The 25681-nt window shown below is 31.8% G+C and overlaps 1 protein-coding gene across 3 annotated transcripts; it reads left to right on the forward strand.

Moving 5' to 3' along the window:
* Nucleotides 1-1402: 1402 nt before the first annotated feature.
* Nucleotides 1403-19062, forward strand: LOC128172819 (uncharacterized). 3 transcript variants are annotated; one of them, XM_052838560.1, is made up of 5 exons: nucleotides 1403-2170; nucleotides 8878-8955; nucleotides 11915-11956; nucleotides 17029-17121; nucleotides 18094-19062. In XM_052838560.1, the coding sequence occupies exons 1-5, from the start codon at nucleotides 1963-1965 to the stop codon at nucleotides 18261-18263; spliced, it is 591 nt and encodes a 196-aa protein (XP_052694520.1). In that variant the 5' UTR covers nucleotides 1403-1962; the 3' UTR covers nucleotides 18264-19062. The 3 variants fall into 3 exon arrangements, 1 of the variants encoding a protein (XP_052694520.1); XR_008242329.1 differs by lacking the exons at nucleotides 1403-2170; nucleotides 18094-19062 and adding exons at nucleotides 7223-7675; nucleotides 10427-10457; XR_008242328.1 differs by lacking the exons at nucleotides 8878-8955; nucleotides 11915-11956; nucleotides 17029-17121; nucleotides 18094-19062 and adding exons at nucleotides 2893-2950; nucleotides 3550-3702; nucleotides 4045-4243 and having other exon boundaries at nucleotides 1412-2170.
* The last annotated feature ends 6619 nt before the right edge of the window (nucleotides 19063-25681 follow it).

Raw genomic sequence — 25681 nt, forward strand, 5'->3', positions numbered from 1 at the left:
ATACGAAACTAAATATATACAATGATGAATTTTAATGTGACACCCCCCTCATGATGTCGCGGGGTCGAAGGTTTTTCTTTACGTGATTAATCATTTTTTCAAAGGCATCCCGAAGAATATCCTTGACTTCACCCAATTTCTTTTTTTCGCGGAAAAACTTGTTGTTAAACGTCAGCTGGTAATTGACGTCGACGGCCTTCATATCTTTGAGGGTTCTCTCGTTGACTATCTTTATATTGTAGTCGTCAGAACCCGCGCCGACTTGATTTCTGATGAGGTCGTCGGCAAGCAACAAATCGTCGTCTAAGGACATATTTTCGATTTCGCGGAAACTGGAATCGGCAATGTCGGGAAAGTCCGTCGAAAGGCTCGCATCGCCCTCGAGTAGTAGAGAACAATCTCTGTGAAACGATGATTCTGCGATGTCGTCAAAATCCGTCGTCGAAATGTTGGCTCCTTCACTTGCAGGGCTAGTAGCTCTCAGTTGTGAAGTTTCATTACCTGACGGTAATTCGCTCCAACTCATATCTTCAATTTGTTGATATAAATTTTGCTCCCGGACTTTGGAACTAAACGAAATTAAAAAAAAAAAATATATATATATATATAAATATTAAGCCCCCCCCCCCCCCAAAAAAAAAAATTACCACTATAGATTAATAAATTTGTCATAAATCAAAATTTTTGGTTGACAATATCATATATTTTTTTTGAAAATTATTTCTATTTATTTTTTTATACTATTAAGGTACCTCACTACACCGTGAAATAGTTTCTTAAATCAGCAGGAAATTAATTGATTATGATAGAAAGCATGATGGATAAGAAGTACGTATGTCAAATTGGCGAAAAATGTGCAATTTTAGATAAAAAATGATGTTTTCAAAAAATTCCATTCGGTAAACATAAACAAAAGCCCCAGGTGGATTCGAACTCATGACCTGCGGTTCACAAGCCTGATACTTTAACCACTGAGCTATGACAATATACATGTGAATCGATTGATACAAACAGTTTAACAAAACATTTAAATCGCCATCTTGTGACGTAGTGTCTTAAAAAGTATAAGACTCGGTGTAATGAAGTACCTTAATATTTTTTCACAAAATAAAGAGATCTGTTGTGTAAGTAAAAGCATCAAAATAAAATAAAAACTCTTTTTTTAATCTGAAATTTCGTTGAAAAGTAATATAAGACAGATAACTACATTTGAGATTTTTTTTTTTAAACCTACTATTTCTTTCCATTGTATTTCAATAATCCTTTTTTTTTTAGCAAAACGTTCGTGTATTTTTAATACGAGAGAGAGAGAGAGAGAGAGAGAGAGTATTTCCTTTAAAAGCATGATGTTGATGTTAAGTCGCTTTCTGATGCTTTGTCAACATTTAAAGCATGAGAGAGAGAGAGAGAGAGAGAGAGAGAGAGAGTTTGTTGGTCTTTACTGCACAATATGCATAATAACACATTTTTTTTATTTATTAAACTAAATTGTGTAAAAAGAAAACAAATATGTCTTCCTGTCGATATCTATAAATTCCTGTTTAATGGTAATTAAATTGGAAAAGCATATTGTAGCTTAATTAGTGATATGAAATAACAGATGAATATAATATTGCAATAGAGTAAATATCACTAGACACAATATAAGCTTATTGGTTAATTTTTTTGTCTGGAGAACGTGCTGGATGAAATTTTTTACAAATAAATTTTTGACACATTGTTGAATTGAATTAAAAAGTAGCATCACCAAAAATGCCAATATGGAATATAGTATGAAAAGAAAAAAATATTTGCAGCAGAAGTAAAATTGCATTATTTCAGTAAAACATCATTCAACATAACATGACTGGCATATTAGGTGTTTCTATAGCTAAGATATTTTGACTAAGACAGATACAGAAAAGTCAGAAGATCCCCAGTGGTGTGGGTTTATAAACAACCACACCATAATCTTGATTCAAAATGGCAAATTCACAATTTTGTCTGAAATTAGCAATTCTTCTTTTAGCCAGCATCACAATATTTGTTCAAAAATTACTTAATAATGTTCTTCTACATAATTTTTTTTCTAGAGAAGGTGACTGTCACCAGAGGAGGATGCTAAAATTTTATATTCGGTATGGTCTAGATAAAGACGGATTTCAAGTTAAATACATTTCTGATTTCGAAGGTAAATTTGAGGTTATACAATACATATTTAGTTCACCTGAATGAAGCTGTGTATTTAAGCATTTCATTCGTTCATAAGCAAATTACCAATATATACTTCTATCTAGAGACACTGTTGCTCAGGTGAGCTACCCGCAACGTTATTTATTACAATCCTATTCTATCCTATTGTGCGTTAATCCTATCGTATCGTGCGTGTATATTGTTCTATCGTGCGTTAGTCCTATCCTATCGTGCGTTAATCCTATCAGAATTATCGTTTATCAGTATTTTCGTTTATCCTATCGTGTTAATCGTATGCTGCCTTTTCGTGGGAAAGTGATTTTATATTCAAGTTAAAAGTCGTTCAGTAAGCTGCAAACGATAATTTATCGAATAATAATGCACAACTAGATAAAGCACTCAATCAGATGAACAATATTGAGTTATCTGTAGGCAATTACTTTATTTCAAAGATATTTTAAAAAGAAATAAACAAAATATAATCATCTCTACAAAATGGAGATAAATGAGTAATATGAGCAGTCAAAATTTAAAGGAACAAGGTAACATATTATTTACCCGTACATTTAATTTATTAAATCGTACGCGGAAAGTGTATTACTGCTGCACACAACTTGTACGTTATGCGATGTACATATTTTATGCAATAATCTTTAAAAAAATAATTATATTGATAATAGATTTTATAATAATTCAGAACAAGATTGAATTTTATTCTAGGCCACTATTTTCCGTGTGAATTTTCATCAGGCTGAGCTGTTCCGCGATGGGCTGATAGGTAACGTAAACAACATTAGTGTATATGTACAATACAGATAATTTTAGCCCACCTCAATTATATTTTCAGTGTATTCATTTCAAATGAGGCATCTATATTTAGCAATACATTTCGTTTGAAAATAAAATAGAAATTCTGCTTATAACTTAATTGCTTCGTACCTTTTGTTTATCAAAGTATGCAATCATCAGGTTTAGTGTGAATATTGTATATACTCACTGGATAATGAGATTATCCTGAACATCATTTATCCTTTCCTATCGTGTATCAATCCTATCATATCGTGCGTGTATCCTGCTCTATTGTGCGTTAATCCTATCCTATCGTGCGTGTATCCTATCGTTTATCTTGTAAAAAATAATGTTGCGGGTACTGTATGTGACACATATTGTTGAAAGTATAGAATGGTTTTCTGTTTAGGGGTGGGGCTTGGTTATAGACAAAGCATAACAAATTTTCAATTGATATGCATAATTTACATTGGTGTAAATACTAGATTAACTTTCTTACTTCATGGTATTTAAGAAAAGCCAAAATGACGCTAAATTGAAAGGAAGAAATTGAAACACTCAAAATATGTTATTCATTATCATCCTAAGGTTTTGGTGTTTTTGCAAAAGAACAGTTCAAAAAAGGAGAGTTTTTGCTGGAATATTTCGGTGAAAATATTTCACCAGAAGAAGCTGCTGTTTGTTCCAAGAAGCTGGATTGTAACATGATATTTCTTTTTTTTATAAAGGAAAGCAATACTGGTAAGTTACTGTAGATTCATCAATATTCATTGAATACCAATATTTTAGTTTTCGTTGTTGAGTTGATCCATAAATTTATTAAAATCTCGAGTTCTTGTAATGCAATATCAAATAACAAGTTGAATTTAAAGGGTCATTACTCTACCCTTTAAACTGATTTTCACTTAAAACATGAAAATCAATATCGATGACTATTTACTTATCACAGTATCTTCATTTTTCATATCAATAAAAGTTGCCCAAAAAAGTTATACATGTATATAAGTAATTTACTACGTTAATGATGTATATAAATATATATATATAGTTATTATGATGCTTTCATTTTGCTCTTTCTTTCAGCATTGATGCTGCATCTTGTGTTGAACATATTTGTCAGTATGTGAACGACAACAATGTGAAGGACGCAAACGCCAGAATGAAACTACTGGATATCGATGGGAGGCCGAAACTATGTCTTTTTGCTACAAAGACATAGGAGTAGGTGAAGAATTGTCTTATCCATATGGAGATGACAAAAATCTTTGGTGGAGAAATAAGGCATGTTCTGTTTATTTTGAAACTTAATTTTAAAATGCATTATTTTATTAGGGATCGTACGTCCGGAAGTTACATTTTTAGGAGCCAAACAACTCAAATAAGTGCAGAGTTTTCGTATGTGTTTGAAGAAAAATAGATGACATACTTCAATTTCGAGCAGAACTGTACGTCAACAAAACAAGTTTGCAGATTTGAAATGGTTGCCGTCTTTAAAAATGTTCACATTTTATTGAAAACAATATGTCTCGGTTTCAGCGGATGAATACACTAGCACCGAGACCATTGCGATAGCTGGGCTTACATACTCAATTTGGTTATGAAATGTACTAGCCTGCAAAATAGATTATTTTGTATCCATATCGAAAATTGACAATGCACAAATGTTTCATCTTGTAGAAACAAAACTTCCTAATCGAGGGATAAGTACATCTACAACCAAAAGTTATTTTAAACCAACTAGTGAACTACTTTCACTTTGTAAACAACGTGAATGGGTGCTTTCTTTTATCTACCCCTGATCTTTTCGGCCCGTGTCATTTGGACCCTTGTGAATTTTAGATGAAATTGATAATAAGAGACAGAGTGGTTATCAGCAGTATACAATATATAGAATTAAACACAATAATAATTCTAATATTTATTTCCATATAAATAGAGGGAAAAAAAAATCTTTTGAAATTTTAACTCCTAAGATATTTCTATAAACTTAAATTTTCAATTGAAATTCAAAACTTTTAAAAATTAGGTGAGCAAATTTGTAATGAATTGTAATTTAATTAGTTTTGTGAGAAATAGCAGTTTCTATTTTTTTTTTAAAGTTGACTAATGTATTTTTTTTTATTTTTTTTTTTATTTTCGATAATTTATGAAAAAAATACCAGCTTTTGAACTTGGTCATTTTTTGGCAAACTATTGCATATAGGGTACCCTCATTGTACGGATAAGTCCTCCACTCCTCCTACAGTTTTCAAAATAGGAAGTTGTTCTTTTGCAGATCAATTATACATATATCAGAGGTATGCATATTTCTAGGATTTTGATTTTCGATAATTAATGAAAAAAATACCAGCTTTTGAACTTGGTCATTTTTTGGCAAAATATTGCATATAGGGTACCCTCATTGTACGGATAACTCCTCCTACAGTTCTCAAGATAGGAAATTTTTCTTTTGCAGATCAGTTATACATATGTCAGAGGTGTGCTTATTGCTAGGATTTTGGTTACTGATAATTTATGAAAAATATACCAGCTTTTGAATTTAGTCATTTTTGGCAAAATATTGCATATAGCGTACCCTCATTGTACGGATAACTCCTCTTACAGTTTTCAAGATAAGAAGTTGTTCTTTTGCAGATCAATTATATATATATCAGAGGTGTGCATATTGCTAGGATTTTGATTACTGATAATTTGTGAAAAAAAAAATACCAGCTTTTGAAGTTAGTCAATTTTTAGCAAAATATTGCATATAGGGTACCCTCATTGTACGGATAACTATTCCTACAGTTTATAGGTAAAAAGTTGTTCTTTTGCAGATTAATTGTACATGTATCAGAGCTGTGCATATTTCTAGGATTTTTATTTCTGATTATTTATAAAAAATTACCAGCTTTTGAACTAAGTCTTTTTTAGCAAAATATTGCATATGGGGTACTTTATTTCACTGGATATGGGTTGACATGGATTAAGGATACAGTTCGCATATAAAAAGAAAACCCGGTTAGCTGTCACATTGACAGCTTTTCACTTGTTAAAAAAATTATTTAGGTTTTTACTCTTCAAATTAACTTTAACTCGACACCATTGTGGCCCTTCAGGCCTTTGATTTATTTATTATGAAGAATTTTAATTAAGGTAATGCAATGTCTGTTAGTCAATATTTCAACTAGGAGTGTGATAAACGCCTGTTAGATTAAGATTAAACGATAAAATCTTATTAGCTTAATGAATAGTATCATCTTATTTGATTTAGAGATGTTTTTGCTGGACAGGCACTATGCTTTTTTGGCTGGTTGTATTTTGTGCAAAATGTGCATTGACTGTAATAATTTTGGAGAAGGGATGTGATGTACAGTTGTACAGTTTAGATAGGGTATACCGTAATTACAGCTAATTATGAAAATTTTGGATGATGAAAGCATTCAAAGTTACATTATATACCCCATTTTCAGTGCAGAAATGGTTTATTATAAAAAAAAAAAAAAAAGAGATTCTGTAAATATTTGAAACTTTTAGTTTAGAATATTAAGGCAAGAATTAACAAAATGCCAAAGTTCTCCTATGCCAGTTTATGTTATTTTTCCCCTATGTTTGCATTGGAAATCTGTAACATTCAATTTTTGGGAGTTGATTTTAATCAACTCTCCTATGCACTTACTCGGGCAAAACGAAAGTGAAACAGTGTTTGGACCTAAGCACAAATCAATACCGCTGACAACACTTAGTTCTTGAAAATAATCGAAATAAATTCGATGCTATGTATTCTGAAGCATTGTTTTTCAGGAAAACTTATTTATTAATACCATGAAAATAATAAGATTTATAAATTGTACAAACAATTTAGATATTTTTTATTTTAAAGTCGTATGTATTCCCACGCTAGAGTTCAATGTAGTCTCGTTCAACCAGACGATTGGCTGTCTCTGTTAATATCCGACAAAACAGAGTCTCTCTTGTTTGTCGGAGATAAACGGAGACAGCCGAGCGTTTGGTTGAACAAGACAAGAGTTCAATCTTGCCTAAATCCATACAATTTCTCAGAAATATTTCGATTCCTGATACTACTTGCCATGCAAAATCACATATCGGTGATTTTTAATAAATGATAATTGATAAAATCAACTCCCGTCAGTACTTCAGTACTTTGATTAATAATGTCAAATCTGACACGGCGTACGAGCACAAGTGAATGTTAAAAGTTTTGAATATATTTCTTATTGTAAGATTAAATGAAACATTCAAAATTACCTAACCAATTTGATACATACTTTTGAAAAATAATTGTTAAATCATAAAAATTCAATCTTAAAAAGAATTTTCTAGGCAATGTTTTTAGCAGCAGAAGCACACTGTTAACCATTTTTTATTGCTGCTCCATTTGTTATTCATATTTCTGACAAGGAGCGTGTATAATGACTTTTTAGTGTGATACAAGAATATTTCATTACAAATAAACATAAAAATGAATGTAAATAAAAGCTGATTTTAGGATATCTTTGGTCCTACCCTATAACTCACCAGGCCATGCAGACAAATTATCATACCATGTCAATAATTAAGCAGTTTTTAATTTGTCTACATGGCCAGGTGTGTTATAGGACTTTAACAGTCTTAATATTTATCAATAAAATTAATGGTTAAGTCTTGCCAATTATCAATTTAATATTCATCCTTTTCTTTTAGGAAAAAATTATACCTGATTTGTATACCTATGGTAATTGGAAAATTCCTTGTTTTATTGTTGTATTATTTGAAGGTTTTACACCAACATTAATCTGCATTTAGTTGATAAAATAATTATCAGTTGCTCTATTTCTATGTTTTGATGACTTATTCCAGTTATTGTTTTATCTGCATTTAGTTGACAACATTATTATTTGTTGCTGTATTTCTATGTTTTGTTAACTTATTCCTGTTATTTTATCAATCTTTGATGGTCTTATTAAGTTATTACTAGTCATTACTTTACTAAACTTGCATGGATGACATCTTATGATACATTTACAGCTGACATGCTTGAATGCTGAATTTGACCCATCAATTTTAGATGCTGAAGGAGGTTAAAGTTTTTAGAGCAAGTGAAAGTTTTTTGGGCATATGACCTTAAACAGAAACATCTAAATTATTGGTTTTAGCTTTACTTTATACACTTAGATGGATGATACATCTTCTGATACTAAAGTACTTAATAGGCTTGAATGCTGAATCTGACCCATAGATTTCAGGTGCTTGAGTTGTTTAATGTTTTTGAACAGGTTATATTTTTTGGAGCAGGAGCCCTTTGATGGCCATTACTAAGTTATTAATTACTAGTCCTTACTACACTAAACTTGCATGAATGGTATATCTTATGATACTTTGAATGCAAATGACATGCTTGGATTCTTGGAATCTGAGCAGTCAATTTCAGATGCTGGAGGAAGTTAAGGTTTTTGAAGCAGGTCAAATATTTGGGATCAGGTGCTTTTTGATGGCCATATCTAAGTAATTATTGGGTCTACCTTTGCCAAATTTTGCTGGATGATGCATCGTGTGGTAATTATGCACCACAAGAGAAAGGGGAATTGACCATTAATGAATTGCTGTTTCCCAAATAGTCTGTGGATTTTTATCATATTAATACCACCCCCCCCCCCCCCCAAATACTTAATTTGTGCAATTTGGAGATTGAGTGATCAGGCTTTGAACTCAATATTATGCCAACTTAGATATATTCAAGATCTTTTACATAGAGTTTATGATATGAAAGATTGGTCATTGCAAATCATTTTTGTAACTAATCTTGTCAGTTGTGAAATCATAAGTTATTGTGAAAGAATGATTTTGGCCCACTTTTTTTCATTTTTTTTTTATAACTGCTGCAAATCTATTTTTAGAAAAATGACATTAATGTATATATTTGTTACTTTCTTGCAGATAGTGACTCGGATCCATTTGACTTAAATGAGTCATCTTTGGTGGAAGAATCATATAGCGATAGTCTCTCCTCTGTAGGTAAGAATTCATCATACATTTCTTTATTCATCTTGAGTTTTTTTTAAGGGGACCAAGTTAGAGACATTGGTATTGTGTATCTTCTGTGGGGTGATTAAGGAGACCAATAAAGTGATCTATGTGTACTTTATATTTTGTGTTTCTTCTTTGGGATGATTAAGGGGACCAGTTAAGTTAACTTTGTTATTAAAGAGTAGGTGATAATCATGTTGTTTATCCTAAATAGAATGATTATGGGACCTATTCATTAATGTGTTTTTTTTATCATATTAAATGTATCTTATTTGGGATGATAAAAAAACTAATTCAATAACTTATGTATATATACTCTACATTTTGAGTATCTTTGTTTGTATGATTATGGAGACCAATTTAGTATCTTTTGTTTTATACTTTACATTTTATGTATCTGTTGGAATGATTAAGGGGACCACTTTTGTATATCTTTGCTGGGATGATTAAGGGGACCAATTTCATATCTTTTGTTTGTGTACTTTAGATTTTGTGTATCTTTGTTAGGATGATTTAAGGGGCCATTTTGGGTAGCTTCCTTCCAAGTTGGGATAAATATAAGAGGACCAGCTCTTAGTCCTACATACCCTATTCTTACCATACATAACTTAAAGGGAATTGGACATGATTTGAGGTCAACATTTTATTTTTTATGTATAAAATAGTTTGAATGTGCATTTCGAATGATCAGACAAAATTTGAATGTTAGGAGTCAAATTACAAGCTAAATACAGAGATGAAAGCTCGTTTTTACGTCAAAAAAATCTCAAGTCTTGTGTTTGTTTACAGATAATGTAAAGTAAAGTTAGTCACAAATGACTTGTGGCAAACAAGATCATTTGATTTAATATGTTCATAAATAATATTGTCAGCAAAGAAAGCAACACTTGATCAAAATTTATACCACTACAACACACAAAGAATTCTAAACTCTTTCCATGGAGGTTACTCGATATTGACTTTCAAATTTAAATGAAGCCTTAAAGATAACCATATTTACAATTCTAAACATTAAAAATGGAGAACTAAATATGAAAAATTGTAGCTCAAATCGCGTTTTGGTCCCTTTAAAAAAATACATGTATATGGCTTCTGATCATGTAATTTTTAAGGGCATTGGGTAATCAACAACTTGCCTATCAAATCTACTTGAAAACTACAGCAATTTTTTATTTTGGCCATAATAATCAGAAAAACGCAAATCCAAATAGCTTAGCTTTTATATATATAGTTTTATACAGAGCTCTTTTTTCGAAGGAGACTGATTTTGTCGAAAAACAGCAACGGCCATCTAGCCCTCTTTAACCGAAGTTATGCCTAATGATGGACATGAGGCAGTCAAGTGCATGCAATTCACTAAACTTATTTCCCTTTAAATAATTTATAAAACCTCTGTTTCTAGGATGTAAAGACTCTTACTATTGCCTTGCATTAATCTTTCAACAAAATCTTTTTACAGTTTCTCTTTCTGAACTGAACACACTCTCTTGGTAAGTAAAGCAGAACTTAATGTTGAAAGAATTTAACTGATGTGTTATACTGTTTAGAATTAATGGAAAGAAATCTTAATAGTGTCACATTCTTAAATTACATGTAGGTTATTCAATGTTGAAAACAATGCTTTGCTTATTTATATAATAGTGTTGTGTTTTACAAGTACTATGCCTAAATAGTAGTTAGGGTTTGATACATAGTGCACGAGCCTGTATCAAACCCTGACCACTATTTAAGCATAGTACATGCACAACACTATTATTGTTATGCCGACTGTTGAATATACTGGTGTGTCTTTCTATAAGTAGCTGTGACGTTCGAATGTTGTCTAGTCACCAGAAAGGCAAACGTTTGTTCATTCAAATAAATCAATTGATTTGATTGATTATTTAATCAACAAGTTGCTGTTCATTAAATAAATTGACAAACGTTTATGTTCTTTTCAAGAAATAAGATGCGAGGGACTCTACCGGGGAAACTTAAGTTGTTTAGCAGACAAAATCTCATTTAATTTTTATCCCATATATTCTTTATCAAGCATCATTTAATATAGGGTTTTCGGGATTCTCAAGTACAATTTTGATCACGAATGTTTAATCGATTTGTTCAAATGTTTATTTGAAACTTTAACTTTAGAATTCCCGTCAGTATTATGTGCTATTTATATTAATTGTTCGATGTCAATCGTATGTATCTACGTATCATATATGTAAAATCCGCGGTTGTCATCCCTTTGTATACTATGCGAAAATAGATGAGTATTGAATATATATAGAGAAACTGACAGGAGGCATAATAATGGATTATTCAAGGCAGGCAAAAATACTACCTCGCTCTGAAAATCGTCGGGTTTATGTACCTGTATTAATTGGATCTTTTGAGCAAAATATTAGTTGATAAAGTTATTAATTTCTTTTTTCGTTTCATTTATCTTTTATTCCTAAATATGGGATAGGATAGGATAGGATAGGATAGAGCTTGTTTGCAGGAAAGGATACATGATACAGGATATAGGATAGGATTGTTTTGTTTTGTCAACTTTCATGATATCAGCACTGTAAGAGGAAAACAAATATTTAATTTTCCGTCAACTTAAGTGCTCCTGTACATGTACCTGCAATGTTTTATGAAAATCTAATCATTTGTTTTTATTTTAGGGGGCATCATAAAATATACATTAACTATCTTACTATATTACCAGATTTTAAAACACCCCAAATTGTTTTGATTGGTAATTTGTTATTTGGTTAAATATTGGTAAATGGTATCAACAAATTTGTATATACATGGCAAGCACAAAAGCATGTGCAATGAAATCCAAAGTTGGCCACCTTAGTTTTAAATTCTTAATGTTAATATTACTTATTTAAAAGCAACTTGAATGACAGATGATGTGAAACCTTTTATTTAACATATCATATAGACTTATCATTAAATTTGTTTTCCTCCTTAGATGAAATTCTAGAGTCAAAAGAGAAGAAAAACCCAAAGACTGGTAAATATTTATGTATTATTAATGTCAATGTATTTTGGGGCAAAATAGAATTATTGTTTGTTTGGAATTGCCTCCAGCCTAATTGAAACTATACCCCCCCATTCCCCACCCCTGCTAAAAAATAATGTGCATACTTGTCTTCATTGTTTACAAGTTAGTTCAGTTGAAATGTCAGATATTGTTTGAGGTGGAAAACTTTTCCTTTATGCATATATTTCCATTCAAGTAAATGTTGAAGTAAAAATAAAGTAATGGATTTGATCACACTCGACCAAATTTATCACCTTAAAATACCCAAAAAATGATTCTTTATTCTTTAAATATACACAATATTATACAGTTGTTGACTGGGGTCGAGGGCAACAGTTGATCTGTCGGACCGGCTCGCAAACTGTTGCCCAAGGTCGAAGGCCGCGGGCAACATTTTGCGAGCCGGTCCGACAGATCAACTGTTGCCCGAGACACAGTCAACAACTGTTTTGTTATACCCCTTCTAATCAATAACACGTTTTCGCGGAATGAGACGTCACCGGTCAACAGTCTTTTTTAACAGTCAATTTTAACAGTTCCAGTCTAACAGTTCCAGTCCAACAGTCAAAATGCTGGACTTTTTTTTGTATAGAGTTATATAGTAACTGTTTTACAGGGGTATAACAATGTACTTTTTAGCTCACCGAGACGAATTCCAATGCTGATTCCATAATTGTTGATTGTTTAAATGACTGTTTATTATATTCAGTTTGTGTTTTTAGAACATTTCTAAATAGCTAGCACCAAGTGTTCTATTTACAAAATAGTCATTCACAAGTGCTAAACATCTCTACAGTAGCAGTATTTGTTACTTTTATAATTTATAATCCATAATTCTGGATGCATCCAGAATTATTGATTATAAATTATAAAAGCCTTTCACCATAATTTTTATTTTTGGTCGAACACGAAACAGTACAACATGTTAAGATGTGAAAAATAAAAGTGTTGTACATTTTAAATAATGCACCATTTGACATAAAAATAGATATTCTGTGAGAGTATCTCGCATACATACATGTAAATTAATCAATATGTTCCGATCAAGTTAGACATACATCTATTTGTAAGGCAGGAAGTTTGGCCTCCTTTGCGACAGTATTTAAAACATTACCGCCTACTTTAATAGTCGGCGTTGGTGTCGGCGTCAGTGTCGGCGTCCGGACCTGGTTAAAGTTTTTGTTGCAGGTCCTCTATCTAAGCTATTACTTGCCCTATCTTCCCCCAACTTGCATGGATGATGCATCTGGACCTACTTATGGACTTGAAAGACTTGGATGCTGAATCTGAGTCCTAAATATCAGATGCTGGAGGAGGTAAAGGTTGTTGGACCAGGTTAAAGTTTTTGTTGCAGGTGCCCTTTGATAGCAATATCTAAGTTACTGCAGGTCTGTACTTCACCAAACTTGCATGGATAGTGTGTCTTATGATACAGATGCACCAGGCAGGCTTGAGTGGTGAATCTGAGCTATAGGTTTCGGATGCTGGAGGAGGTTAATGTTTTTGGAGCAGGTTAAAGTTTTTGTTGCAGGTGCCCGTTGATAGCAATATCTAAGTTACTGCTGGTCCGTACTTCACCAAACTTGCATTGATGGTGTGTCTTATGATACTGATGGACCAGGCAGGCGTGGGTGCTGAATCTGAGCTATAGGTTTCAGATGCTGAAGGAGGTTAAGGTTTTTAGAGCTGGTTAAAGTTTTTGTTGCAGGTGCCCTCTGATGATTATATCTTAGTTACTACTTTTCCTAACTTCACCAAACTTGCATGGATAGTGTGTCTTATGATACAGATGCACCAGACAGGCTTGAGTGGTGAATCTGAGCTATAGGTTTCGGATGCTGGAGGAGGTTAATGTTTTTGGAGCAGGTTAAAGTTTTTGTTGCAGGTGCCCGTTGATAGCAATATCTAAGTTACTGCTGGTCCGTACTTCACCAAACTTGCATTGATGGTGTGTCTTATGATACTGATGGACCAGGCAGGCGTGGGTGCTGAATCTGAGCTATAGGTTTCAGATGCTGAAGGAGGTTAAGGTTTTTAGAGCTGGTTAAAGTTTTTGTTGCAGGTGCCCTCTGATGATTATATCTTAGTTACTACTTTTCCTAACTTCACCAAACTTGCATGGATAGTGTGTCTTATGATACAGATGCACCAGACAGGCTTGAGTGGTGAATCTGAGCTATAGGTTTCGGATGCTGGAGGAGGTTAATGTTTTTGGAGCAGGTTAAAGTTTTTGTTGCAGGTGCCCGTTGATAGCAATATCTAAGTTACTGCTGGTCCGTACTTCACCAAACTTGCATTGATGGTGTGTCTTATGATACTGATGGACCAGGCAGGCGTGGGTGCTGAATCTGAGCTATAGGTTTCAGATGCTGAAGGAGGTTAAGGTTTTTAGAGCTGGTTAAAGTTTTTGTTGCAGGTGCCCTCTGATGATTATATCTTAGTTACTACTTTTCCTAACTTCACCAGACTTCCATGGATGGTGCGTCTTATGATACTGATGCACCTGACAGGTTTGAATGCTGAGTCTGAGCAATAGGTTTCAGATGCTGGAGGAGGTTAATGTTTTTGGAGCAGGTTAAAATTTTTGTTGCAGGTGCCCGTTGATAGCAATATCTAAGTTACTGCTGGTCCGTACTTCACCAAACTTGCATTGATGGTGTGTCTTATGATACTGATGGACCAGGCAGGCTTGGGTGCTGAATCTGAGCTATAGGTTTCAGATGCTGAAGGAGGTTAAGGTTTTCAGAGCTGGTTAAAGTTTTTGTTGCAGGTGCCCTCTGATGATTTTATCTTAGTTACTACTTTTCCTAACTTCATCAGACTTCTATGGATGGTGCGTCTTATGATACTGATGCACCTGACAGGTTTGAATGCTGAGTCTGAGCCATAGGTTTCAGATGCTGGATAAAGTTAAGTTTTTTGGAACAGGTCACATGTTTAATAGATACCGTAATAGTACTATTTCAAACTTGCATAGTTGATTAAACTGTAGTATGAATGAATCACAGAGGAAGCTTCAGATGCAGAGTTTGATCTCCATTATCAAGGATGCTAAAAAATATATCTTAGTTATTACAGGTCCTAATTTCACCAAACTTGAATGGATGGTGTGTCTTATGATACAGATGCACCTGACAGGCATGGATGTTGAATCTGAGCCATAGGTTGTGGATGCTGGAGCAGGTTAAGGTTTTAATTGCTAGTGCCCTTTGATGATGATATCTTAGTTATTACTGGTCTGAATTTCACCAAACTTGCATGGAGATGCGTCTTATGTATACTGATGCACCTGACAGGCTTGAATGCTGAATCTGAGCCATAGGTTTCGGATGCTGGATGAGGTTTAGTTTTTTTGGAACATGCCACATGTTTTATAGATGATAGCTTGCGTAGTTGATATAACTATATTATAAATGAAACGCAGAGGTTGCTTCAGATGCAGAGCCTGATCTCCATTATCAAGGATGCTAAAGAATGTTTGTTGATTAATGATATAACATGATTCCTATGATATAGTATTGTTTGGTATGAAACAATATTGTTTGATATGACACAATATAATATCATATGTCATATTATAAAAAAGTTGTATGATACGATATGATATTGTATCAATTTTTTTTTATATTTTATGTTATGATATTGTATCATGATATCGTTATGTATAGTATTGTATATTATGGTACAATATTGTATAATATTATATTGTATTATTAATTTATTATTTTATCACATGATACTATTAGATAAGATATTGCAAAATATAATATTGTATCCTATGATACAATATTGTATATTCTATAATATTGTATCATACGATATTGTATAATATGATATTAGTTTCTGTAATATAGAATTATATCACATAAAATTGTATAATATGATACTGTAATATTATATAATATTGTATCATACGATAATGTATAATATGATATTGGTTTATAATATGATATATTATCACATCACATATTTTTGTATTCTATGATATTGTAAAACATATTATTGTATCATATGATACAATATGTATAATATAATATTGTATTATAAATTTTTTTACTTTATCACATAATATTGTATCATTTGATATGATACAATGTTGTATCAAATTATATTGTATCATATGATACAATATCATATTATGTATTAAAAATGATACAGTATCATACAATATCATACTATATTTTACAAGATAATATCATATGTTTTAATGTTATGATGTATTATGTAATATGATATTGTAATATAATACTATATTGTTATATATATTATATAATGATATTGTATTATTTGATCAAATACAATAACGTATAACACAATACAATGTCATATCATACGTTACAATATCATATCTCATTATTGTTTATTATGGTGTTTTATTGTATTATATGATATATGTTGTAAATATGATAGGATGCAATATTTAATGTTATTTTATTGTATTGATTAACAAATGAACATATGATTATCATACAATTTTTTAACAGATGATATACGATATTGTGTCAAAACAGAATCCATGAATATCCAAGATCATAAAGTATGATTTTCATTCAATATGATAATGGGGGTCTCTTAAAGGTGAAGACTCATAAATGTGATGTCTCGTCTCGGTGAGCTTTGTAATCTGTGATTACCTATGTTTTTATAGATTATAAAGTGCCTCAATTTTCTGGATTGGATATCAATTTAGGATTGACAAATGTATAATGGATACTGTTCACACAAAAGAAAACCTGGTTTGCTGTCATTTTGACAGCTTTTTTCTTGTTTAAGTATGGCCCTGAATTTTTTGGGGGGAGGAGGGGGCGGGTTGTGTTGATGACAATTTCATTAGGTATGTGCTTTTGGAACTCAAGATGGCTAATGAATATATAAAAAAGACCCCCCCCCCCCCCGCATCTACTTATTTACTACTTTAAAAAAAATTGCCACCCTCCTCCATCTATTTAGGAGAAATTTGGCCCGAGAAACGTAATGATAATTTTATGTCACCTAACCCATGCAAATTTGAATTATCAATGTTTTTTTCTGTATTTCAACAGTGAAGTGGTCAAAGGAAGACACAGCAGATTTGAAATCTCATTTTAGAAAGTACATATTTACTCAGAAAGACAATAACACAGGGAATCTACCATGTAAGTAACAATTTATTTAGCTCATGAACTGTAAATTAAAGGTGACCATTTGAATTGTTACTTCAAGCGAGCCTGGCTAATGACATGTAGTTGTGTCTGTTAGCCCTCCTGTCTGTTGACTATTTTGTCACAAGACCACTAACTGCATGAGAATAGACTTAAGTTAAAGTTTTTATTGCAATGTGATTCCTGCAGAATATGATTGTAGCGACATGCCGAAAAATACATAACCTGTATTAGATGTTAAATATTTATCATATAATATTTTGTATTATAATTTGAATTTTACATTATAAAGTAATTAAGAATGGCAAAATTTTAATTAAGTGTTCGCTGCTAGAAGTATTCCCTGTTTTATACACAATATCATTAAAGTCTTCTGAACCTCAAACCAAACTTTAATATTTAACAGCCCAGACACGATAACACTGGATTGTTATACTACAAAAAAAAACTGCCGATAAAATGTACAGCACGATACTTGACATATTTTACAAAACTTTTTTGTTTGTAAGAAATGATAAAAGTAATGATACAAGTAATACATGATATTATTACTGACCACATACTGGCCTCATTTATTGAGTACATACACCGAATCCAGTCATTAAAAAAATTGGAATGTAAAAATCAAAATCAATTCTCTCAAAAATATGACGACCAGAGGCTACTAAAATGTAAACTTGATCTGTTGTTTGACATTTTGAAGCAAGTTAATATTATTCTTCAAACCCATAATGAAAAAAATTGTGAAAAACTGAAGTGGGATAGACAGATGGAGAAAAAATCTCTAGTTCCCTTCAGTGAAGTCGGTTGGGGAATTTGTTACCTAATTTAGGATTATTTCATTGAGATTAATTAAAATATTAATGTTTAAAATGATGACTTTATGCCTATTTATGTGGTGTTCATGAACATGTTTTTAAAAATATAATCAATGACAAATCATTCGATCCTCTTTAATTTTTACAGGTAAGGAAGAAATTGAGGACTTCCTGAAGACAAATAATATATCATCATTAGATGGTCTTCATATGAAGACAACAATTTCCAAAGCCAGAACAAAGATTTTTAATGAGAGAAAAACGGCGAGGCTAAGAACTTCCAAAAAACTTGCAGAGTTGGAGTTGGTGGCTATATGAACAATTTAGAAATGAACATGACTTGTGAATATGCATATGAATAGTATGTAGTTTTCTAGTCAGATATTAGCAATTAGTACATCTCATGGGGGAGTGGTCACGATTTTGCTCAGATTTTTATTTTTGTATTTTTTATTGTTTATAATGCATTAGTATAATGCATTTCTAATGACCAACCACAATTTGAGTGTTAGTTGTAGTGTTATTAGCCAGATGCAGAGCTTCAATTCTTTGTTTTGTAAGAAGGCTTGTGTCTTATTTTTTTTGACTTACATTGGTTCAATACACCGGTAAAAGTTCTTTTTCAAGCTGATTTTTTTTTATCTGCTAATTTGTTTTGTACATCAATAAACAGCTCCTTGTATTTGTCAAATTCATTTCATGGCTTAACCTGGAATTTCAAAATGTAAACAAACACATGGCACAAGTCTTGTTTACATTACTTATGTTACCCTTGTGTACCAATCAAATGTCAACTTTTTGTTAAATGACGACTGTTTATTTTTAGCTTAAATTTTCAAACAAATTTTTGTCAAAAATTTCTCGGCACATATTAATAGCAGAGGCTTAAAATTTTAACCTCTTTGTGTAGGCATGCCATATGATGGGATCCATTTTTAAAAAAAATGATGTCAACTCCCTGTGAAATATCGACTGCATATTTTGTATATTCAGATCAGAGCAGGGGTATCACTTTTGAGTATTGGCTCACAGATATCTTGTTTGTTTGTAATGAATTGACCTTTAGAATTTTGTTTCTTTTAAAAAAAAAATTGATATTTGTTGTTACCAAGAATAATTGCAGACTGATGTAACCTGTACATCCCTGTAGAAAAGATCTGTGTTGCAAAATGTTACATACTGCAAATAACTTGATGCCTTTTATGTTAAAGGGGCATGGTCACGATTTGGCTCAAAATTAATTTTTCTCTTTTTAATGTTTACAGTGACTTAAATAGGCATTTCTAATAATCAACCAAAAATTTGAGTGTCAGTCGTGAAGTTATAAGCGAGATATAGAGCTCACAACCAAAGCTGAGGTCATGATTTTGATTACCAGTACATTTTAAATGTTAGGGAAAAATGTCAGGTTTAGACCAAAAATGAATGTTACAAACGCTAGGAACTGTTTCTTTAAGTTAAAAACGAATTAGTAATTAGAAAACTCAGCTAGAAAAAGAACCTTTGCCGGTATATTGAACTTATGTAAACAAAAACATGACATGAGCCTTATTTCCATTATATTTTATTGAAAATGACAGTTTGAAACATGAGTTTTCATAGTGTTCATAGCCCCACCACACCGAATCAAACAAAGCTGTTTTTATGAAGCATCAATAAAAATATTTATATCTTGAATTTCATAATCCTGTAGGCACCTTGCATGTACAAGATCTTGATCTTAAAGAAGCTTTGTTTAATTTTCTTTTAAAGTAAGTTATGATAATGTCGTGTGTTGGAAAAGGTGCATATATAGAATAAATTTCAACAAAAACATTGAATTATTGTGAAATTGTCTACTGAAGAATTGAATGAAATAACTCTGATTAAAAGGACATTGATTTAAGTAATGATGTAAACTTATGTATTAGATTACTAGTTTGATGAAACAACTCATCAATTTTCTGAATTTGATCCTATGAAATATTGAAAAAAAGTTAAAGTATTAAACATTAATGATGCACTGAAGATGAATTACATTTTTGTTCTGAACTTGCTTTTAAGAATTTAAGTCTTAATTTGTTCAATGAGTAAATAAATTAGATTGTAATGATATTTGCATTACATTTATATATAGTAGATTATGCAATAATGAATTACTTTTATGATCATTTGATTCTTAACTTTAAATGGATGTTTAATTAAAAACTTGATTGTCTTCTGAACATCATATTATTTAGTTTTAACACAGTCTTGCTCAACTAAAAGTGCAAAGTGTTGAAAAAAAAGTTTGGTTAAGAATCACTTTTTAACTGACAGACTACATTATATTTGCTGAATTAAAAATTCAGCTTTGAGCTATGATTGAATGTAGACTGGTCATTCAAGGGAGAAATGAAAGACATTGACTAAAATGCTCCACATTGTTGTAATTCTCTTTGACTTTTGCTCAAGAATTTTTGAAAACAGTACAATTGATGTTTTAATTTTTATGTTGTTTTTAAAGAAATGAATAATAAGTTGGAACAAATTGAATTTTTCCTATAAAATTGTTTGAATATGTAATAAAAGAATTTCAGAAAGCCCAATTTTGTTTTTCTGGTATTTTTTTAAAGTTCCCAATAGTTGTATTTTGAGATGCAGATAATGAAAGATTATTTCATCATTTTATTTCTAGTGTTTTTGATTCATTAATTTGGAACTTTGGTATTGTTTGAGACACTTATGTAGGCACTGAAATATTTCATACATTTGTGTAGTTATTTTTTATTTGTCACTTGCTTCTCAAAGTCAGAAAATACCTACACCTTTTCACCTTTTGACATGCCTATTACTGAAGTTTAACCTCTGTAATATTAGAGATTAAAAAATATATAATAAAAAGTAGGAATCATCGCAAATTTAGAAATTAAAGAACTAAAGAACTGATAAGAAAAGAAGTTTATTTATTGTAAGAATAACTTGATGATATTATAAATTTAACCTAATGGCGGGCCTTCAGCCATGTAAGGAATGCTTCACTAAGCTATTTAAAATTATCTCATTATAAATACAAAAAGAACACAATGTAACACTTTAAATGAGATACATTAAAATATTGGGCACCTTAAGTTGGAATATATCAATATACATCTGGTCTACTTAAAATGCCCATTGTAAATAAATATACAAATGTCCCCGTAAACAGTGCGACATGGTTTCTAAATTTTAAGGGGACACGGAAATTGTATATTTTTTATCTTTACGAGTTTTATGATTTCCTATAGAAAATTGGCCTTTGGTAACCATACAATTAATTTTCATGTAACTCATATAGTGTTGAGAGTAACATATCAAATTATACGAAATGTCCCCTTAAGGTTCAAAAAAATATATAGTCACCCTAAGGTTGAAAGCAGATATATATATATATATATATATATATATATATATATATATATATATATATATATATACATATATATAATCTGCAGCAATTCTGAATTGCGCAACATGTCATATTTTCCTACGCCAATATTACGCAAAAATATAGTCCTTGTTCCATTCTAAACATTGATTACATTTTTCTATGCCAAGTTGTATGATAGTCAAAAAGAAAGAAAAATATACTATTTTAATTTCCTTTCATCTTGATTTAATGAACAATTAATCAAATTTAAATTTGACAAGTCGAAAACCAGAAAAGACTCCTTCCTTAACTAGACTATATGTACATTGACGGGTGGAGGACTGTATACTGGCTGTTTGCCGGATGACATTAACAGCATCCGATTTCAACATGTTTGAGGGCATCATTGGTCTTCGATGCACGGGTGTTACGGTCGTTTATATATAGGACACACCACTGACGTGTACTGATAAATTTTATTCATCACAGACAGCGATCACTCTATATATGAATAATGCAAATCTGTGTAAGTATACTACCCCAACCCTAACTATACATTTTACTAACGATGGTGATTGAATTTTAAGTGTGACAATTACTATTATATATGGATCCAAAAATATTGATGGCATCTACGTTACAAAACCCGTGATTGAAACAATTATTTTTATCAACCAATCTGTACCACCCACCAAAACTATTCATGACAGTTCAAAATCTATGCTTATATTTCATTTATTTGTATTATAGTTTAATGTAAGTTATATGTATTTTTTTAATTGCAGATGACTGATGCAGAGAGGTATCTCACAACACCCCAATGATCCTGGAAAGCAGAAAAGTAAGTTAGAATTCACCAATAAGCAAAGTAGCAATTTTATAAGTGTCTCCCACAATAAGCAATCTCCATGCAGATGCAAAAGCGGATAAAATAGACAATGATCTTGTGAAAGATCTTGGGTGAATTTAAAATTTTAAAGCTTTGACTTTTGTCTAGTTTGCACTTTTGATTGCAGCAGGGCGATGAAATTATGACTTCCCGTTAAATGACTTCTCCCAGTGTTATGTTGTCGGAAAGCGAAGAAGTAAGTACCCTAATCAAGTAATTAACCGATTTTATTAACTCTTTTTCTTAACTTTAGATTTTCCCACATATGAGTGAAGATGTCAAGTGAATTATAATTCAATCCCAAAGAAAGAGACAATGAGTTTGATGGGAAAACAATCACCATTCTAGTTAGTAAGTACATTAATATTATATCATTTGATTTCATTTGAAGGCTTAAAGATCATAGTTTGAAATACTAATATGTTTACATTAGTTACTAAACCATAGCAATTAATGCATTCTGTTTTACATGTTATCTTTCTACTTTATTTTAGTATTTTCATTCATATTCTCATTCATCACTTTGTCAGTAATAACTTTCTGCTGCACACATGCATTTTGTGCAAGGAGGAAGAGACTAGGGAGTCTTGAGAAAATGAGCAATCAGATTAGCATCAAAGAACAAAGTTTGACATAATTGTTAACAGCATTTACCCCTCCCCCAGTCTCGTTACATATTTAAGCGAGTTAAGACATCGTGAATGAGTTGTTTTATTTATCTTCAAATGTATTCAGTCATTGAATATGTATTAAAAAGTGTGTTAAACTTTAAAGTATGTGACGAAAAACTTAAGCACAAGCTGTTCAACTGTAACTTAAGTACGAGCTATCAAATTATTAGTGAATTAATAGAAGGTAGGTCATCCTGAAACTTGTTCGCGAACATGGGAAATTAAGGTCTTTAATATTAATAAGCTATTAAGTTAATTTGTTTGTCATTAGCTTGTGAACAGAAAATATTTTCGAACAATATATGCAATACATCAATAGCAGGCTAGTTGAAATTATATATACAATGTATGCGTATTTCCCATAGTGCCCCGACAATAGATTATTTCTCATACTGACACTTGGCAATAAGAACAGACATCGCAACCAAAATGGATTACTCGTATGTAAAAAAAAGTGCGCCGCTGAAATATGGAGATTCTAAACAGAACTTTGTTTAAAATTAGATGTCCATTTTGTTGAGTTGATTCCGACTGCAAATGAAAATAGAAGCTTCTTCACGTGCCAATTTTTTCTTATACATGGATGAAATAATGTTTAAAATGTAGAAATAATAGATCTGTTGCAAACAGTTCAGGGAAACTGGAGTCGAATCATGGGTCGAAGCGTAGACTGTCTTCGGTTCCGACATTTACATGATTTCCAGAATCAACATATGAGGGCTAGCGAAGAGAAGTGGATGTAGGCTATGCCTGTCCACTTCTCAAAAGATAATAGCCCAAAAGTTCTAGGAACCCGCGTCGGTCGCTGAATTTATTAAGAATCGGTATAAATGTAGCATCACCTTATTTTAGTGTTTGCCATTTATAATTTGAAATAATTTGCAGTATTTGAAATAGAATTAAGGTAATTTTCGATATATGTGCATATTAAAAAGTTTGTGTGTTTTGAAGCGATAAAGTTTCTGCTTCGCCGCGCGAGTCCCCAATCAGGAGATTCACGTGAACCGAATAACCAAATTTTTATGAGTATGCATGAGTTTTCCAAGTAATCGTATTTAAGATTTTCTTATAAGCCAGAAGTGAAATGTTTACTCAAGTCCTATTATTACGAAAGGTATAATGCACCAACTTTTATGCAATTTTGCAGGAAAAGTTATAGGCAATTGTAAACCAGCAATCAAAAACTGTATTATTGACGAACTCTTTACTGAAATTCAAAAACTCAATGTTAAAACTCTAAATCTCGAGAATCGAATTGTTAAGCTTAAACAGTACTCGAGAAAGTCATGGCCCAAATTTTCCGGTATACCAGAAAATGTAAACGAAAATACAGGTAAGACATAATATTTATTAAAGCATATATATTTCAAAAGAAAATTTTCTAAAGTTTATTTAATATATCTCTCGTTTTTGTACGACTTTGTTAAGGCATCCGCATTTTGAATTACAGTTAAATTTCATTGAGAAATTTCTAGACTTTTTTGTGGTCAGAATATCAAGTGTAATAAAAATTTGAGGAGAAAGAGAAGAGAATCAAGGTAACTCAAGTTTTAGTACTCACCTGATCCGCCACCAGGCACACTGAGCTTTATCATTATCAAAAAAAAAAAGTTCCAGAAAATGACCGAAGTTGCATTACTTTTAAATGCTTAATTATGTTCCAAAAAAGATATCCTCATGAAAAAAAAAGTTGTGTGATGTATTAGACGAGCTCTTTTGAGTGACATGGAGCCAGAGAGAATCATCATCCACTGATATGTGTACTGCGTTTCAGAACTCCTTATAGATTGTACAAAGATAACCGATGTTCTTCGTAGTCCCCTGTTGCTGAGCTTTTCCTGAGTTAAAGGACCTCGTATTCTGTTTTTAAATAAATGCAATGGCTAAGTTCTGGTGGAGGATGCTTGTGGAACATTGTATATGGTAAATAACAAATTATAAATAAAAAATTGAGTAAAAACACATCCAGCTGATTTGCGAGTTTTATACAATAAACATACTCTCTGATGCTGATCACAAACATCTTGTCATTCTTCCAACTAACATCATACTGCTCGCCACGTCATCTGTACGTGCGTTGTAAAGAGTTAAATTGAATACAAGTGCATCTCTTAATGTACAAAATTCTTTGAAATCAAATATAGTACATGGTCCTTGCTCTGTTAAGGAAGCGATTGTTCTTTCGTTTGATTTCTCAGCTTTTGTATGCTTGTCTTTTCTGTGAGTTTTATTGGAGCTCGAAGTTCAGACTGTCTTTTTCATATTATTGAATCCTCGACATTTATAAAGAAAGAAAACAATTGCAACGCTGAAAAATTTATCCATTTTCTCCGCCTGATCATCTTGGTGATTCAATCAATAGCTGGCTTTTATTATCTCGCATGAAGTTTTTATTATGTAACGCAGAGCTAATTGTAAACCCTTATGAGCTGTTTTAGTGGGTTTATCAACTGCTAAGTTAAGTTTTGCGTCTTGAAGATTGTTAACATTTCTTCTTTGAAACATTTCACTGCAGCTGTTTGCATCTTTGTTTTGTTATTTATTACGTTTTATAAATTCTATGAATAACCTAGCGATATCGTGTCATTAAGTATCGATAACTGCTTTCGTTCATTCTCTCAGCTAATGATTGTTAGAATTATATGGGAGTTTTATACCATTTTTGTGCCCATAGCAGTGCCACTGATTTGAAGATGTTTTCCAGTAAACATTAATTTGTTGTGTTTAAGGACTTGCTCTAGGAGATTGATGAGGTATTCGACTGAAGGAATCTGTATCGTAATGTTTTTTACAGGATGTTTTATCTTTT

This window comes from Crassostrea angulata, chromosome 2, assembly GCF_025612915.1.
Source record: "Crassostrea angulata isolate pt1a10 chromosome 2, ASM2561291v2, whole genome shotgun sequence".
In the NCBI taxonomy this organism is placed as follows: domain Eukaryota; kingdom Metazoa; phylum Mollusca; class Bivalvia; order Ostreida; family Ostreidae; genus Magallana; species Magallana angulata.

Excerpts from the sequence above, each read along its gene's own strand:
- LOC128172819 (XM_052838560.1), top strand. The coding sequence starts at position 1,963 with ATGGCAAATTCACAATTTTGTCTGAAATTAGCAATTCTTCTTTTAGCC. Across the intron at positions 11,957-17,028 it reads GAAGAAAAACCCAAAGACTG|TGAAGTGGTCAAAGGAAGAC; the intron begins GTAAATATTTAT and ends GTATTTCAACAG. Across the intron at positions 17,122-18,093 it reads TAACACAGGGAATCTACCAT|GTAAGGAAGAAATTGAGGAC; the intron begins GTAAGTAACAAT and ends TAATTTTTACAG.